The 20076-nt window shown below is 42.0% G+C and overlaps 1 protein-coding gene across 2 annotated transcripts in view; it reads left to right on the top strand.

Moving 5' to 3' along the window:
* LSM3 (LSM3 homolog, U6 small nuclear RNA and mRNA degradation associated) overlaps positions 1-20076 on the top strand; it is a 53285-nt gene that overhangs the window by 13543 nt on the left and 19666 nt on the right. For both annotated transcript variants that reach the window (XM_049641071.1, XM_049641070.1), the window contains exon 4: positions 9614-9745. In XM_049641071.1, the coding sequence (XP_049497028.1) occupies positions 9614-9745 (132 nt within the window). The remainder of the gene's footprint in view (positions 1-9613; positions 9746-20076) is intronic.

Genomic DNA, 20076 nt, shown 5'->3' with positions numbered 1-20076 from the left:
TTTTCTTTTCTTTTCTTTTCTTTTCTTTTCTTTTCTTTTCTTTTCTCCTTTCAGGTTCCACATATAAGTGGTAGCCATGGAGTGTTTGTCTTTGGTGTATTTCACTTAGCGTAACTCCCCCAAGGTCCATCCATGTTGCAAATGACAAGATTTCCTTCTTATGGCTGAACAATATCCATACACACATGCATACACACCCATGTATTTACACACACACTTCTTTATCCAAATGATACTTCCAAGGTGAACTTTGCACATTGTTTTCCAGATACTTGTGGTGTCTTCCCTATAAATTGGACAATGCTTCCCACTTTTCTGCCCTTCTAGCCATCTCGTCTCCATTACCATTTACCTGAGAATAGCGATATGTACTAGCTGTAGATACCTAACAGAAAACTAGCACCAAGAAATGAGGAAGCCAAAGCCAAGTGTTTTAAATTCCTTTTAGATCCATTGCTCACTCTTAATACCCAGAGCATGTAGATTCTTCTTTTCTTGGCTGCTTCTAGAAGCTTGCTAGGTGTGGAAGCAACACACCCCACTGTAGTTCCTGATACTGATTACTCCAAAGAATTTTTTTTTTTTTTCTTGCCTCCCCTCCCACCCACCTACAGGACTGTGGGGATCTGGGCTCTGGGTGTTGACAGGACCTCCACAGTGTTGCCCTTGGTGAGTTGGAAAACGGACCATAAAGTCTGGAAGTGTGGAGTCATGAACCTGGCTTCAAATCCCAGCTGTGCCATGTACCAGCTGGGCAAATTACATCTGCCTTAAGGTCAGCAGTAAGGATTGGAAAGCATTTGTATAAACAGCCTAGGATAGTGTCTGGAATGTTACTGACACATCACGGGCACCAGTTGCACAAGTCACAGAAGTGGATGCAGTATTGGAGGCCAGTTCATCACTCATTCATCTTATTCCAAGTATCCCTGCTCTTTTTCTCCCTAAGTACTTTTCGGGAGATGTGAAATAATTTAATTCAATCAATTAAAAATTGTGATCAAACATCTACTGAGTGCCAGGCCATGTAAATAGGGGACTGAACAAAACAAAGGGAATCCACAATGCTAAGTACTATGGACATGGAGGGTAAGGTGATGGGGCATGACAGCAGCAAGAGAGAAGGAGGAACACCAGAAGGGCTCAGGGAAAGTGTGTCCAAAGAAGTAACGTTTGAGCAGACATCTAAAGAGCTGGAGGGAGACGGTCCTGTTGGGAATTGGCAAAACAGCATTTGTCCAGGCAGTTGGAACTTGTGCAGAGGCTCTGAAGTAAGAGCAGTTTCACCCAGTCAAGGGTCAGCAAGGAGGCCAGTGGGCTAGAGGAGAGTGAGCCAAGGAGAGGAGGCCGGAGGGCCATCGGATCCCAGAGACCTCAGTGGTCCAGGTGTAAGTCAGCATCTTCATTGTACACGTGGGGAGGAAAAGGCCAAGCCAATCTAGTTCTAAAACCTAAATTGGAGCCACTTTGTGCTGCAGTCCCTGGAGTTATGCAAGGTGTAGTTTGTGTAGCTACACAGTCCCCTTACTTCTGATCACATGCTATTTCACTTCCTTTTTCTTTTACTTTTTTTCTTATAAAAAAAAAAGTGTTTATTGGGATGGTTCCCACTCATCTTGGTTCAGAGTGCTGCCTCTGTCTGAAGGAGCCACCTTATGCAAGTTTTGCCTTTCCTCCTGTGGGCTGGCAGAGGACAGTGGAGCAGCTGCTGTTTGCGCCTGGCTACAGAGGGTGCTGACTGTATAGCCTGGCGGGCACTCCACATCCACAGAGCGCAGGAACAGGGGCTGTGCTTCGGGCGCTTCTTGTGCTTTTCTTCTCTCCTGCAGAGGGATGAAGGGGATCTTTGCATGAGGCAAGTTCTAGTGGGAGGTCATCCCTGCCGGAAAGGTCACTCCCCTTTGCAAAGGAAGGGCTCTTCCTTCTGAGTACCAGCTGCCATTTAGACCCAGCACGAGCTAGTATCCCATGTTCACCAAGGGCAAAAGAACTCTCTTCCCCTCACTTGGGCTGGGTGGAAATGACACAGAGTTGGAAACCAAATGGTCAGGACTCAGCTTTCTCATCTCATGTTTGGTGAATTTTGGCAAGCCTCTCAGCCCTTTGGGGCTCAATTCCTCACCTGAAGGGAAACGCAGGGGTAAGTTTTACCCCTGCCAGGCTCGCGCTAGTAAAGCTGCTTCTAGCTCGGTGAGGGCACCTAAACTTATGCGTCTTCATTGTCAACACCAGGTGGCGCTGTGCTCTTTGCTTTTCAACTTGAAATTTTCCTTGGGTTTGCCATGTATATTAGTATTGGCCAGAAAAGTCTGTATCATTTATTTTCTTAAATCTAAACAGTTTGTGGAATTCCAGCCCAACAGTATCTGTTGCTGCCAGGAGCAAAGAAGAAAAGAAAACAACATGCTGTTTAGGCCCCAGGGAGCAAGTTGTAAGGTAAAATGCCCTTCTAATTGTGCCCACATCCTGTGGAGCTAAAAGGAGATTGTCGACAAGGCCACATTCCAGACTAGATGGCTTTTGTCAGCACTCTGTCCTTCGCGTGCAGTTGACTGGTGGCCGGAGAGCACTTTGGTCAGGGTTTGAGGCCGGATGCCGCCACTCCATAGAGCAGATTCGCTTACCTGCTCAAAGCCTCTTTGCAATGTCCTTTCAGTTCAGACCTGTTGTGGTGGGGCAAGGCCTGGGGTAATTCTGTTACTCATGAAAAGAGCCCGAGTTTGGAGTTCTGGAAGACTCTTGGTGACAGTATCTGAGAGCCAACAATTGTGTGTGCTAGGTAAAGAGTACAGATTTGGAGTCAAGAAACTTTGTGTTCATATTCCAGTACCACTACTTACTAGTTGAATAACAGACTCGGCCTCTCTGATCCTATTTCCTCCTCCATGAAATGGGGTTGGTGGCACTGCCCACCTGCTGCAGAAGGGCTGAGGCTTCCAAGGTGTCCTCGCTCGGGGCCTGGCATGCAGTAGGAGTTCACGTATCATTGTTTCATTTCATTAAACCAGCGGCTCCACATAATGTGCTTCCTTTCTCCTAACTGCCTTTCGGACCTCTGTGGTTGGTCCACAGTGCAAAAAGACCCCTTGTAAATACTTACCTGCCTTTATTACAAGGATCAAAGTCGTTCTTTAAGAGTCCATAGTTTCTGCCTTGCTGAGTCCATTACATTTAAAAACTAATCTTATTGATCTCTTCTCACATTGTTTTTCCTTTATGGCTTTTCCAGGCTGAGGATTGCTAGAAACTGGGTCAAATAAAAGCTAATCACGATAAGGGTTTGGAAATCGGGTGCGAAGGACTGGGGCGGGGGGCGGGGGGTGCTTCCCTTTAGCAGAGTCTAGACCCTCCTCGTCCTTGGTTCTCAAGACTGTTTTTCACAGTTCAACTTTAGGGTATAAGAGAAAAGAGTGGAACCAGCTCCGTGAACAAGGTCACCCAACAACATCACGAGATGATGACATCACTGTCAGCTCCTGCCCAGGAAAAACCCAGGGCTCAAATAACCGAGGGAAAGGGCAGGTCATCTCCATGGCAGGCTGACAGGGCTAGTTGCAGGCCACCACCAAATATCAGGCCTGGAAGTGTTGCTAAAAATTACCCAGGGGCCACACTGGCCTCTGCTCGGTTTGCCCTGGGCAGACTTGTTGCCCTCACATGCTCGGGACAACAGAATATCACCAACAGGTTTTTTTCCATTTCCTAGAAGAAAGGTTACCAACTGCCAGAATCAAAATAGAATGTGAATCGTGTCACAGGAATCCTGTCCAATCCAAGCACACTCATATTGTGCAATGGCCTTGAGGGGATAGAGCAGATAAGCAAAATCTCCAAGTTATTATCACTTTGTTGGAATTGACATCTCAGAAGGCCTCTCGCCGTCCTCTCTCTGGAGGCTAGTTCTGTTTCTACAATGCTACGTGTCAAGTGAATCATGTTTTTAGTGCCCTAGAGGGACACTATTACTTAGGTCAACCTGATGCAAAACCCTCACGTCAAGAATCTTTGTGTTAAAATGAGTAGTTTTTCCCAACTTTGTTCATCTCCCAAGTTCATGGTTTTATACATTGTTCTTTTATCTTTTTGTCATTCTTGGCTTAAACTCTTTAGTATTCTTAATGGTATTATATAGTTTTTCCATATGGTAGTGAAATACCCACGGTAACTTTCCTGAAGAACAAATAACAAGTTAACAAATTGAAGAATTCAGTGCTTTGCAGATTTGTCTTTCACATGTATGATGAATATTATCCTTTTAAAAAATTGTGATAAAAAACATTAATATAAAATTTACCATCTTCACTTTTAAGCAGTAGTGTTAGGTGTATTCACATTATTCTGCAACATATATTAGTTTTCTTAAAGCACTCTTAGATGTCTTTTCAGTAATTAGAGATGTCCCCTATCAGCCAAGTCCTTCTCCCATGACATAAAACTTTATTACTGTGCCTAAACTTACCTTTCAAGGATTTCAAAGCCTTGAACAGTAATTCTAAACAAAATCCATGGACAGTACTTAAAATATGTGTGGGGGGGGGAGGGGAGGGGGGCGGCACTTAGAGAAACCTGTGAAGCCATTTCATACTTTGTCACAATCCAAACTCCTTTGGGTAGAACGGCCTGGCCGGAGATCTGGCCTCAAGACTGTTGGATGAGGGTCATAATTAAGGCATTCGGGTCACATCATCCTTCCTCAAAGACTCCAGTGGCTTCCCTTTCCACCATAGAAACCTTTACACGCCTGACCCATCTCATCCCCTTCTAATCCCATCCCTGCCTATCTCTCTGACCTCATCTCCTTCTGCCCAGCCACACTGGCCTGCCTCCTTGATGGCCCTCAGAAATGTCAAGGGGCACCTGGGTGGCTTAGTTGGTTAAGTGGCCGACTTTGGCTTAGATCATGATCCAGGTTTCATGAGTTCTACCCCTACATCAGGCTCTCTGCTGTCAGTGCAGAGCCCGCTTTGGATCCTCTGTCTCCCTCTCTTTCTCTACCCCCTTCCCCGCATGCTCTCTCTCCCTCTAACTCTTAAAAATAAATAATAAACATTTTTAAAAATGTCAAGCTCATTCCTTCTTAAAGGTTTTGTGTTCCTTCCTCCAACAATCTTCTCGACTCGTGCTGAGCAGTAGACCACGTACAGAACTCATAACATTCTAAATGTCCAGGCCACATCCTATACCAATTAAATCATAATCTTTGGGGGCTTAAGGATCAGTACTGAAAAACAAAGAACAAAAACAAAACAACCTGGGAATTCCAATGCGTAGCCACCTTTGGGAACAAATGTCCTAAATTAGTAGTTCTCAAAGTGTCCCAGGTCAGCACTAGTAGCATCAGCTGGGAACTTGTTAGAAATGCAAATTCTCAATCCCCACTTCAGGAACGAGAAACCTGGAGAGTAGAGCCCAGGAATACTTATTTTAACAAGCCCTGCAGGTGATTCCAATGCATGCCTCAGTTTGAGAACCATTGCCCTACATTCTTGGAGCTCAAGATGTGGCTTATGGACCAGCTGTGTCAGCATCACCTGGAAGCTTGTTAGAAAAGCTGAATTTCTGATACCATCCCAGCTCATAACCTGACCAACGGGATCAGAATCTGTACTTTTAATGTTATCCCCAGTGACTCATAGGCATGTTAAAATTTGAGAAGCCTTCTAGCTCTATCCCCTGAGAGAGTCTAGAAGCAATAACACGGGTAGCAGCAGCCCACCTGGCACCTACATCTTGGATTCCAAATACCATTTAATATCGATGGGAACTGGGCTCACTGGAGAGAAGGCTGATTCCAGGGCTAGTGCCAGGAAAGTGCAAGATAGGCCTGAAATACCTAGTGCCAGAAAGCAAGGGTATTCTTGAAAGATGATGGGACATGTCAGAAAGACAAAGGGGTCAGTTTAAAAGGCCTCCCACTGGCCAAATCTGAGAAGAATCTGATAATAGTGGATTATAACCCGTTGAATAAAATAAAAACTGATGAGTTTGTAGTGTTATAAATAAATAGATTATCATATAAAGTGAGAGAGAAAGAAAAGTCTTCCTTGCAATAGAATGTTAGCTAATAAGTAGAAAAGGAAAGATGGAGTAAGAAAATCATGCATGAATGCTAAAACTAATGGGTGAAAGTTTGAGGAGCAGAATGTTTATGCCTTAAAAGTAACCTCCCCACAAATGACATACAGAGGGGAAGATAGTAACTTTATATGGAGAAACCTGGCAGAGACCACCTTCACCCAACAGTCAAAGTTAACATCACCCATATCGAGACAGTCTGACACCACATGCTTCCTGCAACAATGCACGGAGGAGGACATGACATTACTTCTGTGGCATTCCTGCCAAAAAGGCATTACCTCAGTCAACTCCTCGAGAATCACTAGGAACCCCAAGAGGAGCGTTCTACAAAATAGCTGGCCTGCACTCTTAAGGAATGTCAAAGTCAAGAAAGACAGCAACTAAGGAATTGTTCCAGATTAAAGGAGACTAAAGAGACATGAGAACTACATGCAGCATGTGATCCTGGACCCAGAAAAATGTATGTAATTTCAAAAGGTTGGAGCGACCAACAAGATTTATACGGATGGTGGTTATGTAAGAGAATGTTCTTATTTTAGGAAATACACACTGAAGTATAGGGTAATGGGGCAGTATGTTTGCATTATGTACTCTCAAACAGTTCTGAAAAAGTATGTGTGTATGTGTAAAAGTATGTGTATATATTATATATTCATATAGAGAGAGGAGAGAGAGTGGGACAAATATAAATAATTGGTGAATCTAGAAGATGAGAGTTCCTTGCACTATTTTGGAATTTTTCTGCAAGTTTGAAATTATGTCAAAAATAAAAGTTCTTCCCCCTCCCCTTGAAAAAAGACCTGGGGGGGGGGGGCAGACACCAAAATAAACCAAGGAAGAAGCAGTGTTCCAGAACACTTGCTTCCAAATTTAGTACGACTCTGTCCTTCCTGTCATTCAGGTCTCTGCTCCTCCATTACCTCATCAGAGAGGCCCCAGCTGGTCACCTCATCTAACATAGCCCCCTGCCCCCCCCACTGTCAGACCCTGTCTATCACAGTACCTGCTTTCTTATTCTTATAGCATTTTGTTAGCTGTATAATTATCCCAGTTTATGGATTTGTCCTCTCCTTTACTGTCTCTTCCCACTAGAATGTAAACTTTGTAAGTGTAGAGATTTTTTTTTTTTTTTTTTTTTTTGGTCTTGATACATCCCCCAGTACAGTGCCTAACATCTACAGGCACCTGGGGGGGCTTGTGTTACATGCATGAACAAGTAAACAGATCTATATATGAGTCCCAGTTTTCACATCTGTAGGGCAAGGGACTCTACAATTCAACACCCAGACTCCTTTCCAGCCCTGACACTCAGAGTCTGGTAATGTAAGAGCTACTGTTTAAGGAGCATCCAAAATGTCCTAGCTTTTATTTACAGTTTCTCATTTAATCTCCACAATAATCCGGCAGCACTGGTGACGGTACCCTTGTTCCATCCATTCATTTAGCGGATGCGGACTGAGTGCCAGGTGTCTACAAGGCACAGAGAAAACACTAACACGTCAGTTACCGCCCCTACTCCCAATGGAGCTTGCTGCATTAGCAAGAGCTGACTGAGAAAACCAAGGTTCAGAGAGGTTGCCCAAGCTGCTGCCGTCACTCAGCCAGCACCGACAGCTGGGAAGGTGAACCAACGTCTCAGTGCAAAGCCCAAGCTCTCACATTGCTGCTGACGAGCTGCCTCAAGGGCGGGAAGCCGCTGTGAGTCCGTCCACTCCTCAAGTGGTTCCCTCAGAGCTGTCACACCACCTGTGTCCCGTGACCTCGACACTAGTTCCCCCGTTCACCAGCATGGAAACAGAGCGTGCTATATCTCAGTTATTTCTGATTACGTTTTTGATTATTCCATGGCCTCCTGGTCCCATTTACTTCCGATAAGCTAGAGCCGGTTCTGCCTCAACGGGCAAAAGTCAAGTTAAATTCAGCCTGAGAAATAATCTAAGTCTGAGATGTGATCAAATAACCTTGCCAGAAAAATAACTGAAAAAGCAAAAACTGAGAATCAAAATGAAAACCCACTTCAAAAAATGTTTATTGAAGAGACTGAGCATGAAGAATTAAAACAATGTAAGGGAGTTGGGAAAACTTCCTAAAGGATGTTTAATTTTTCCTCAGCTCATTGATCCTTTCCCCCTTGAAAGCTTTCTCTGCCAATTAATCACTCAACTTATTACCAGGGCCTGTTTCCCTGTTTATGATTTTGAGCCTCAAGAATCCCTCTGTAAGACCACAGTAAATTTCCCTGGTTAGCAAGACAAACATTTATCTTAGGGGATCAATTACTATGCTGGGAGGTCTCAGATTCCTAGGATTTAGTGCATGCCTTTGCCCTTGATTTGTTGGGTGACCTTCGCTTCTCTGCCTTGGTTTCTGAAGCTATACAAGGAAAACAATGTTACCCCCTGAGTCGTGTCCTAAAACTGCTCTGGGTTCCCTATTGGAAAGTAGAAGAGGATATTTGGCCAAGGATATGCCCATAAATGCTTCTCCTTCTCCTTCTGGAAGTTGGCTAATTATGTTGAGAATTGAAAATACATTCTCTGTGGGCATCTAAAGTAGATTCCTTACGGGAATGTCTAGCGGGTGGGTGAATAAAAGAGACACATTAACAGACTTTTGTTATTCTAGAGGAAAATGTCATATCTCCATTTTTTTGTGGCCACAAAGTTCAGAGTTGGGGACAGGGGTGGACAAGAAAACAGTATTGTTCTTTGGAACTACGACTCACAAATTGCTTACCCATGAGAAGCTTTTTTGTTGCTGTTGAGTGACCTTTTTTTCAAGTGAGCCAGGCGGCTAATTGACCAGTGGGTGGATGATAAAATTACCCACTTTTGCATATAGTGAGTTCCCCATCATTGGAGGCAAGTAAGAATAGACTGGATGTACTCTCAGCAAAGGGTAGGGTGGAGAAATTTCAAGCACCAGAAGAGAGCTTCAACTAAGTAACATTCATTCCCCTCCAACTCTGAGACTCAGAGATTCTGGTTCTTGTCCATGCCACATGCTCTTCTGAATAGACAGTCAGAGCTGTGCAGCAGCACATGGGGACGAAGGTGGTGACAGGTGAGCTAATGGGTAAGTTTCAGACTCAAATCACGCAAAGAAAGGGTGGCTTCATACTCGCTGAAAAGCATGAACCAGAATTAGGATCCCAGGAGAAGAGGGTAAGTAGGGTACTGTGTATTTGAGGACACACCTTTCAATAGGGAACACTGCATGGACCATGGACTCCAGCCCAAGAGGAATTTGGTGTGGCCACTGAGCTCCCTCTGGATGTAGCTTTCAGCCATAGAGGCCCCATCACTGATTAAAGATAGGAGGAACCCCGGAATCAAAGACCTAGAGAGGGTGAGCACAGGGGTGGAAATTAGGGGCAGTATCAGCTTTTAATCAGGCACTTATTTGTAGAGTAAATAACATCCACAGTAACAATAAGAGCTGTCAATTATTGATCATCTGCAATGTGCAGGCATGATGCATGGTTTGCCTCACCCGTACAATTCTTCAAGCTAGATGCTATATGCCTGTTTTACAGATGAGGAAACTGAGGCATCTAGAGAGAGAGGAAGTGCCTTGCCTTGCAGATGGCAGTGCCCGTGTTCAAACTCAAGCCTGTCTGACTCAAGATTCATGTTCTTTCTGTTGTGTCCACAGCCTTGATTTAAAGGTAGGAATTATTAACCCCATTTTTGCTGATAGAAAAACAGTTCAGAAAGTGGAGGTAATATTGGACAATCTGAAGCTTGGTTGGCTCCAAATCTCTGCCAGATGTCCTATGAGAGGAATAGTTGTACTTTGTAGAATGCCAAAACTGGGGGACTGCCCAGGGTTGTCTGATCTCATCCCGTCAGTATGTGAAGGAGAACCTGACTCAGAGGTAGGAAATGAGCAGCTCAGGAGCACGAGGGAAGACAGGCAGGCAGGACAAAGAACCCCTGTCTCCAGACTCCTGGGACGTGCTGAGTGAATTGCTTTCAGGTAGATCTGTGCTGACCACCCTCTGGATGTCTTTGGGCCTGGTAGAGTTGCCCTGCCCCAAGGCTGGGATAGAGGCACGCGTGTTACCTCGGAGGATATCCAAGGGGCTAGAGTAGTGGGGGCTGAATGTCTGACAGGGAATCTGGCTCCCTGTGTGAGGATGTAGACCAGCAGGCAGGGCCCTCGGGTCAAGGTCACCAGCCTAGCAGCTGCCCACACCGGTGAAGCTGGGAAGTCTTGGGGGAATCGGGTGATGGGCAGGCAAAAAAGCAGGACTTTATTGGGAAGGTGAGCCACTATTCTCAGATGCTCCTGCTCATCCTGCACCTTCTTGAAAGCCTCTGCCTGTAGAATGAAGCCTCCCTGAATCTAACTGAACTCCCTTCTCCCCTTCTGGCTGCAAGAGCCATAATACTGACTGCTGTGTCTAGAAGCCACTTAAGCACCAGACCCTAGGCTTGATGCTCTCTCTGAAAAATCTGACATTTAGTTTTCCAGCAAGCCTGGAATTATGTGCAATCCTGTGATCATTTTGTCATGAGCTGAGGCTCAGAGAGGTTACGAGACTTGGCCAAGCAGACACAGCTGATAAGTAACAGAGACAGGATGGCAGCACTATTAGGATAGGGATTTCTGACTCCTTTGTTTGCTGCTGTATTCCCGATGCTTGGCACATAGTGGCCACCCAATACACATTCATTGACTAAATGTCTGACTCCAGTGTCACATACCTCACTTCCTGTTGAAAACCCTCATGATGGGAAGCTTCAGTATGAGTGAAAATAGACTTGGAGGATTTCAGTCAAGAATGAATCCTTGAGGGGGCGCCTGGGTGGCTCAGTCAGTTGAGCGTCCGACTTCGGCTCAGGTCATGATCTCATAGCTCATAAGTTCGAGCCCCAAATCGGGCTCTGTGCTGACAGCTTAGAGCCTGGAGCCTGCTTCAGATTCTGTGTCTCCCTCTCTCTCTCTACCCCTCCCCCACTGTGCCATGTCTCTCTCTGTCCCTCAAAAATAAATAAACATTAAAAAAATTTTTTAGGGGCACCTGGGTGGCTCAGTCGGTTGAGCGTCCGATTTCGGCTCAGGTCATGATCTCAAGGTTCGTGGGTTTGAGCCCCATGTCGGGCTCTGTGCTGACAGCTCAGAGACTGGAGCCTGTTTCAGATTCTGTGTCTCCCTCTTTCTCTCTGCCCCTCCCCTGCTCATGCTCTGTCTCTCAAAATAAATAAACACACACACACACACACACACACACACACACACACACACAAAAAGAATCCACGAAGTCCTTTTCTATGGGTACTTTTTATACTCACCAAAATATGAAAATAAAGAAAGCTCCCTGAAGAGAATGTCAATTGCATTGTGCACAGTTTTAAAATTGCTAATAAGGGCTGTCATGGAATCCATTTCTTCTCCAGGCAGGTTCAGCGAGTTGCTTGTTTGCTCATTTTTATTTGCTTTCCTGCAGACAACATGCACACCACCAAACATTTGGTTTTCCTCTCTCCAAAAGTTCAAAGCCATTTTGGTTTTACAACTCAGAGTCTCTAGGTCACTGTCCTCCAGCCATGAAGTTTATGACTTTATATCCAACCCAGAATTTGGTGGTACAGAAATGGTAATCTGTGCATCCTGGAATTTCTAAAAAGGAAACTCATAGCAGGATCTGCTTTCAATATAGCTCCCTCTATTGCCCAGCCTAGTCCAAGTTCATGAATGTTCTGTTTATTGGATCATTACCATCCATTCCACTCACAAAGTCTCATTTTCAGCAACTGGAATTCTACAAATTACAGCAGAACTCCATCTAGGCTTGACTGACCATAATTGTTTGTTTGTTTGTTTGTTTTGCTTTCCATGATTCAGGGTGTAGTTTAGCATCCCACAGAGCCCTAAGTCAAAATAATGAATTTTGAATTACAACTTCTCAGAGCTGAAAGAGAATCTTCAGATCCCCTAATCTAACTTTCCTCAAATTCTGTTTCACAAAACAACTCCACCACAAAATAGTGCACCCAGAAAAAATTCCTTCGTCAAGTAAATTTGGGAGTTCTGGTGCTCTATCTCCCTGTTTAGGAGAAGTTGCAAGGCACAGGAGCAGAGTGAAGTTTCTGAGAAGTCCTGTGGTAAATATGCTTTTGTTTAAGTTTGTCCTACCCAGTGTTCCCCAAATTCCTGGACCAGGGAAGGGTTGGAGGTGGTGGCTCCTTTTTATAACTTCTGAAAAATAACTACTAGAAAACACTTTGGGATCTATCACTCTAGTCAGACACCCCCTAACACACTTACCCATTTTGTAGGTGTGGAAGGTAAGGTTAAGAGAGGGGTTGAAAATGACCTGAAGTTGTACATAGTTAATCCACAGCTAGGCCTGGAGCCCCTCCATCTCTTCACTCCTAGGCTCACAATTCTTGTCGGCCACAGTGCCCAGGTTAGACTGGCAAATGGCTGGAACAGAAATAGCCAGGTAATAAAGTATGGATTGACCTAGCTTCTATTGTGCCAAATAAACTGGTTCTGAAGCTTCATGTATTGAAATAGATAACTATGGAACAAGACAGCTTTGAGTCCATCCTAAGTGACTCTCTCCATCTGGAAGTCCTAACATGGCTACTTTACCTCTCATCCAGCTATAGATTACTTTTTAAAAGTTTGTTTGTTTGTTTGTTTGTTTATGTATTTTGAGAGAGGGAGAGAGCAGTGAGGGGCAGAGAGTGAGGGAGAGGGAGAATCCCAAGCAGGCTCCGTGCTGTCAGTGCAGAATCTGATGCAGGGCTTGAACTCACAAATAGTGAGATCATGACCTGAGCCAAAATCAAGAGTGTGACACTCAACTGACTAAGCCACCCACACACCTCCAGCTATAGATTACTTTTTATAAAGCAAATTTGGGGCAACTGGAAGATGGGGAAGGGCCAGTGACCAGGGATAAGAAAGCCATCAGATCATCAGCCTTGTTGGAGTTGATTATTATTGCTAATAACAGCAATCATAGCTACTTACTGGATGCAGACAGTCTACTTCAGTGTAGACAGTGAGCTCAGGAGCCACATGCCCTGGATTTGAATCCATCATGGATTAACTGTGTGATCTTGGACAAGAAACTTAATCTTTCAGGGTCCCTGTTTCTCACTGTGAAAAGGAGATAATAATAGCACCTACATTTTCCTGGCACTGTACTCAGGATTTTATGTCATGATTTCTTCACAGGGAACATTAGGTAACAAACACAATAGTTCCTGTCTTAGAAAAAGAGGTTTTTCCAAAAGACGCACAGAGGCTTGCCTGGCAGCCAATCTCTCATAAACCCTGGAGGAGTTTGAGCAGATAGCCCAGAAAGTGCCTGTAGGTTGGCATGCAGCATTAATAGTGGGGAGAGGGGTAAATAAATTAGAGCAAAGATAAGTGAAGAGATGCTTAATCTTCATAGAATATTAAGTACATATTTTAAAATGATAATTGAGGCAGAGAGCAGTTATAGAAAACAAATAGATTATGCTAACCAGGATTTTTTCATTGGAAACTAGCAAAAGAAAAAAAAAGCCACAACTCCCACTGGCTTAGGGGAAAAAATGAGCAGGGAAATGACTGTAGATATGGTTACATCCAGGAGCTCAAGTGATAGCACCAAGAATCTGCCCTGTCCATCCCTGGCTCCGCTTTACTTACTGTTCACTCTGCTCTCAGCCAGGTGCTCCTTTCATGGCAACAAAATGGCCACAGAAGCACCAAGTGGACATTCTACAGTTTAGCTGTCCTGCCTGTTTCCCAAAACTTCAACCCAACTCCCTGGGCCTGGCCCAGCTCATGTGCTCCTTTCAGTTACCAGGCCTGCACAGAATGTGTAGATTGCTTTGGTTAGTATAGATGTTTTAACAATAGTTGCTCTTCCAATGCATGAGCATGGAATGGAATGTTTTTCTATTTCTTTGTGTCTTCTTCAGTTTCTTTCATAAGTGTTCTATAGTTTCACTATACAGATCTTTTACCTATTTGGTTAGGTTTATTCCTTGGCAAGTTATGGTTTTGGGTGCAATTGTAAATGGGATTGATTCCTTGGTTTCTCTTTCTGCTGCTTTATTATTGATGTATTGAAATGCAACAGATTTCTGTACATAGATTTTATATCCTGCCATTTTGCTGAATTCATGTGTCAGTGCTAGCAATTTTTTGGTGGAGTCTTTCAGGTTTTCTACATAGAATATCATGTCATCTGCAAAAAGTGAGTTTGACTTCTTCCTTACCGAGTTGGATGCCTTTATTTCTTTTTGTTGTCTGATTGCCGAGGCTAGGACTTCCCAACATTTATAAGCAGCACTATCAACAATAGACAAATTATGGAAAGAGCCCAAATGTCCATTGACTGATGAATGGATAAGGATGATGTGGTACACACACACACACACACACACACACACACACACACACTGGAATATTACTTACTCATCAAAAAGAATGAAATCTTGCCATTTGCAATGATGTGGTTGGAGCTAAAGCGTATTCTGCTAAGTGAAATATGTCAGTCAGAGAAAGAAAAATGGATTTCACTCACATGTGGAATTTAAGAGACAAAATAGATGAACATAGAGGAACATAGGGGAAGGGAAAGAAAAAATAAGATAAAAACAGGGAGGCAAGCCATAGGAGACTTAAATACAGACAACAAACTGAGGATTTCTGGAGGGGAGGTGGGTAGGGAGATGGGCTAAATGAGTGACAGGCACTAAGGAGGGCGCTTGTTGGGATGAGCACTGGGTGTTTTATGTAAGTGACGAATTGCTGGGTTCTACTCTTGGAAACAATACTACACTATATGTTAACTTACTTGAATTTAAAGAAAATCTTGGAAAAAAAATTACTGGGCCTGACTGGCCAGGCCTGAGTCATTTGCTTCATTCTGGAAATGAAGCAGATATGGGGCTGGGACCTTGGACATATGCCTTCAGTTCCTCCTATTTCTTTCAGTTTCTTGACCCTTGTCTCTGTCTTCAATCGGTGCCCAGCTTCCCAGCTTCACATCTCATTCTGGCCCCAGGTAAGAAATGGCCACGTTGTCTAGAACAGTCTTCTGGATTGACTTGGACCTCAATGCTGGCTCAAAGTAGACCTCAAAACTGGCTCAGGAGATGCCAGTTCAGATAGAGGGAGTCAGTGTGGTGTGTGATGCTAGGATGACAATGGAGTTTTTATCTTATTTGCCAATTATGATTGAGAATGGCTGTCTTGCTGAGGATGGTAAAGCTGAATCCAGACTCAGAGGGAAAGGAAGCCATGATTGATTAATAATGTCTGTCAGGAGCACTAAAATAGGTAATTGTGGTAGACATGTCATGTATTTGCCAAGCCTCATTAAAGAAACATCATGAATCACAGAGTGCAACAGCCCTGTTCACGGTCACCTTTACCTCTTAGTCCTGTGATCACAGTGCAGTGACTTAGCCTTTTAGGCAATAATTCCCACGTTTGCACAGTGAGGATGTTTATCTGGAAGAGCCTCCAAAAGAATCAATGGAGACAGCGTACATAAGGTGCTAACCATGTTGCACCACAAATGGAAGCTTTGGTTTTTAACAAAGGCAGAAAGTCATCTCATTTTTCCAGGGATCCCCCCTGTAAAGTGCTAGCATTGCCTAGGGCATCTCAGGAAGATTTTCATGAGTTTGAATTTCTTTTCTGAAAGACGCACTCTTGGTTCCTCATCCTTATCTCAGTAGGCCTTGATAATTCATTGTATGCAGGCACGACTTCTGGCAGCCAGCATCTGCTTCTCATTGACTTTCCTGCCAACAATGCCTCAGTCAGCACCACCGTATGAGATCTTACAAAGGGTCTGACTTATCTTCCTAAGATCCCACATTGTCTTATACCAAGGGACCCACTTGATGGCAAAGGATGTATGACAGGGGCACCTGGGTGGCTCAGTTGGTCAGGCAGCCGACTCTTGATTTCAGCTCAGGTCATGATCTCATGGTCTGTGAGACTGAGCCCTGCATTAGGCTCAGTGTGGAGCACAAAGCCTGCTTGGGATTCTCTCTCTCCCTCTCTCTCTTTCTCTCTGCCCTTCTTCTGTTTATGCTCTCTACCTCTAAAAATAAATGAATAAACTTAAAAAAAAGATGTATGACAATGGGCACATGATGACAGGACCCATTGATCTTCCCATGGAATACATCACCAGAAGCTACTATTGGCCTGCTAGAATGTTGGAAGGGTGTCTTAAAAGCAAAGTCAAAATGCCAGCCTAAGAGTGATATCCTGTAGGATTTTGGTTGCTGTATTTTTTTATTGAGGTAAATATCACAAAACATAAAATTCACCATTTTAGCCTTTTTAAAGTTATAATTCAGTGGTTTTTAGTACATTCATAATACTATGCAGCCATCACCACTATCTAATTCCAGAACATTTTCGTAACCCCCAGAAGAAACCTTGTACCCATTCAACAGTCAGTCCTCATTCTTCTCTTACCCCAGCCCCTAACATCTAATTTGCTATCTGTCTCTGTGTTCACCTATTCTGGATATTACATATAAATGAAATAACAATAAGACATGTTTTTTTGTGTGTGTGTGTGTCTGACTTCTTTCACTTAGCATAATGTTTTCAACATTCATCCGTGTTGAAATGAGGTCAGTGTTTCATTACTTTTTATGGCCAAATAGTATTCCATTGTATGGATACACAACATTTTGTTTATCCATTTACCCTCTGATGAATACTGGGTTGTTACTGCCTTTTAGCTATTGTGAATAGTGCTGCTAAGAAATCTTTGTAGAAGTTTTTGTTTGAACATCTGTTTTCAGTTCTTTTGGGTATATACCTAAGAGATTAGAATTGCTGGACCACATGGTAATTTTATATTTAACTCTTAGAGGAACAGTCAAACTCTTTCCCAGCAGTTACCCTGTTTTACATTCTCACCAGCAATGTATAATAAGAGTTCCAATGTCCTGATGTCTTTTCCAACATTTATTATTTTACATTTTTTTAAATTATAGCAATCCTAGTGGGTGTGAGGTGGTATCTTATTGTGGTTTGGATTAATATTTCTCTAATGACTAATGATGAGCATCTTTTCATGTGCTTATTGGCCATTTCTATATCTTCTTTGAAGAAATGTCTATTCAAGTCTTTTGCCCATTTTTTAAATTGAGTTGTTTTGTTATTGTTGTTCTTTACATATGCTAGATATTAATGTCTTATCAGATACGTGGTTTGCAAGTACTCCCATTCCATATGTTGGAATCCACTTTATTTCTTGTACTCTTTGATACACAAAAGTTTTTATTTTGATGAAGTTCAATTTATCTGTCTTTCTTTTGTTGCTCATGCTTTGGTGCCATGTCTAAGAACTTATTGCCAAATCCAAAGTCATGAAGATTAATCCCTGTGTTTCCTTCTAATAATTTTATAGTTTTAGCTCTTATATTTAGGTCTTGGATCCATTTTGAGTTAATTTTGAATATTATCTAACTTCATTCTTTGCATGTGGTTATCTAGTTGTTCCATTGCCACTTGTTGAAAAGACTATTCTTTCTGGAACTAGGGTCTTGGAACCCATGCTGAAAATCAGTTGACTGTGGATATATGGATTTATTTCTAGATTCTCAGTTATATTCCATTGGTCTATCCTTATGCCAGTAGGATACTATTTTGATTAATATAGCATTGTATTAAGCTTTAAAATTGAGAAGTGTGAATTCACCAACTTTGTACTTTTCTCAAGATTGTCTTAGCTATTCAGAGTCCCTTGCAATTATATATGATTTCTCTAAATCAGCCATATGGAGTTTGGATAGAGATTGCACTGAATCTGTTGATCACTTTAGGGAGTATTGCCATGTTTGGATACCTTTTTTTTCTTGAACAATTGCCCCAGATCGAACTTCCAATACAATGTTGAAAAGAAGTACTGAGTAGACATCCTTGTGTTGTTCATGATTTTAGGGAGAAAGCATCCAGTCTTTCCCCATTAAGTATGATGCTAATGGGTTTTTCATAGATGCCCTTTATTATTTCTATAATGTTGAGGTATTTCCCTTCTATTCCTAGTTTGTTGAGCATTTTTTATCATGAAGATGTGTTGGGTTTTGTCATATTCCTTCTCTGCATCAACTGAAATGATGGCAGTTTTTTGTTTTTTCATTCTATGTGGAACTACTCTCCTGATCTTGGGACAAATTCAACTTGGTTTGGTATACAATCCTCTGTATATGCTGCTCAAATATTTTTACTGGTATTTTGTTGATGACTTTTTGCATCTATATTCATAATGATACTGGTCTATAGTTTTCTTTTCCTTGATGTCTGTGTCTGGCTTTGCTATCAGAAGAAGGCTGGCTTCATAAAATGAGTTAAGAAGTGTTTCCTCTTTGGTTGCTTGGAAGAGTTGAGAAGAATTGGTGTTAATTCTTCTTTAAACACTTGGTAAAATTCACCAGTGAAGCCATCTGGTCCTGAGCTTTTCTTTGTTGAAAGCTTTTAATTATGGATTTAATTTTTTATTTGTTATGGCTCTGTTGAGCGTTTCTGTTTCTTCTTGAGTCAGTTTTGGTAGTTTATGTGTTTCTAGGGGTATATAGCATATAGCATATAGTTAGGAGTATGTCCATTTAATTTAGATTACCTACTTTGTTGGCATGTAAATGTTCACAATTTTCCCTTATCATCCTTTTTTTTTTTTAATTTCTGTAAAGTTGTTAGTAATGTCCCTACTTTCATTTTGCTTTTGGCAATCTGGCTCCACAGTCCAGACTCTTAACCACCATGCTATGTTTGTCATCTCCACCTGCTTTTGGAAATTTGTCTCTTTCTGTCTCTCTCTCTGTGCTTAGTCTTACTAAAGTTTTGCCATTTTTAAATTTTTTCAAGAAACCTACTTTTGATTTCATTGATTGTATTTTTCTATTCTTGAGTTCATGCATCTCTGCCCTTCATTATTCTTTTCCTTCTTCTTGCTTTGGTTTAGTTTCTCTTCTTTTTCTAGCTGGTTTATAGTATTGTTCAAGTCTTCTATTTCTTTTTTATATTTTCTCTAGTAGTTCTATCCATTATAGAAAGTGAAGTATTGAACTCTCCATTTGTGTAACAGTCTACTTCTCCATTTACTTCTGTCAGTTTCTGCTTCCTATACTTTGGAGTTCTGTTGTTAGGTGCATATATGTTTATATTGTTTTATATTTTTAATATATTGTCTCTTTTATCATCATATAATTTCCTTCTTTGTCTCTAGTTACAATTTATGTCTTAAAGTCTATTTTGTCCAATATAAGTATAGCCATTCCAACTCTCTTTTGGTTACTGTTTACATAGAATACAGTTTTCCATCCTTTCACTTTCAACCTATTTATATCTTTGGATCTAAAGTGGGTCTTTCATAGACAGCATATAGTTAGATCATTTTTAAAAATCCACTATGCCAAAGTGTGTCTTTTAATTGTAGAGTTTAAACCATTTACATTTATTGTAGTGACTCTTGAGGACAGCCTTACTTAGCCAGTTGTTGAGCCAGTTTGCTATTTTTTTATATGTCATATCTTTTTTATTCCTCAAATTCCTCCATTGCATTACTGCCTTCTTTTATGGTAGATATTTTCTACTGTACCATTTTGATTCCTTTCTTATTTATCTTACTATCTGTATTTTTTAGTTACTGTCTTGGTGGTTGCCTGGGAATGACAACTGACAGCCTATTTTATAACGATCTATTTTGAGTTAATACTAATTTCAATAGTATACTTAACATTGCTCTTATATAGCTCTGCCCGCCCCCCCCCACTGATGTTGTTATTGTCACAAATTACATCTTTTTACATTGTGTGCCCGTTGATATAGTACTTATAACTGTTGTTTTATATATTTGATCTTTAAATTATATAGGAAAAAAGAGGAGTTACAAACCACGAATACCTTAATACTGACTTTTATATTTATCTGTGTAATTACCTTTATTTCTTCATGTTGATGCAAGTAACTATTTAGTGTTTTCTCATTTCAACCTGAAGTAGTATCTCA

This window comes from Panthera uncia, chromosome A2 (assembly GCF_023721935.1).
Source record: "Panthera uncia isolate 11264 chromosome A2, Puncia_PCG_1.0, whole genome shotgun sequence".
Taxonomy (NCBI): Eukaryota; Metazoa; Chordata; class Mammalia; order Carnivora; family Felidae; genus Panthera; species Panthera uncia.
The sequence above is the reverse complement of the archived record's forward strand: the minus strand, read 5'-3'. Positions and strand labels throughout refer to the sequence as shown.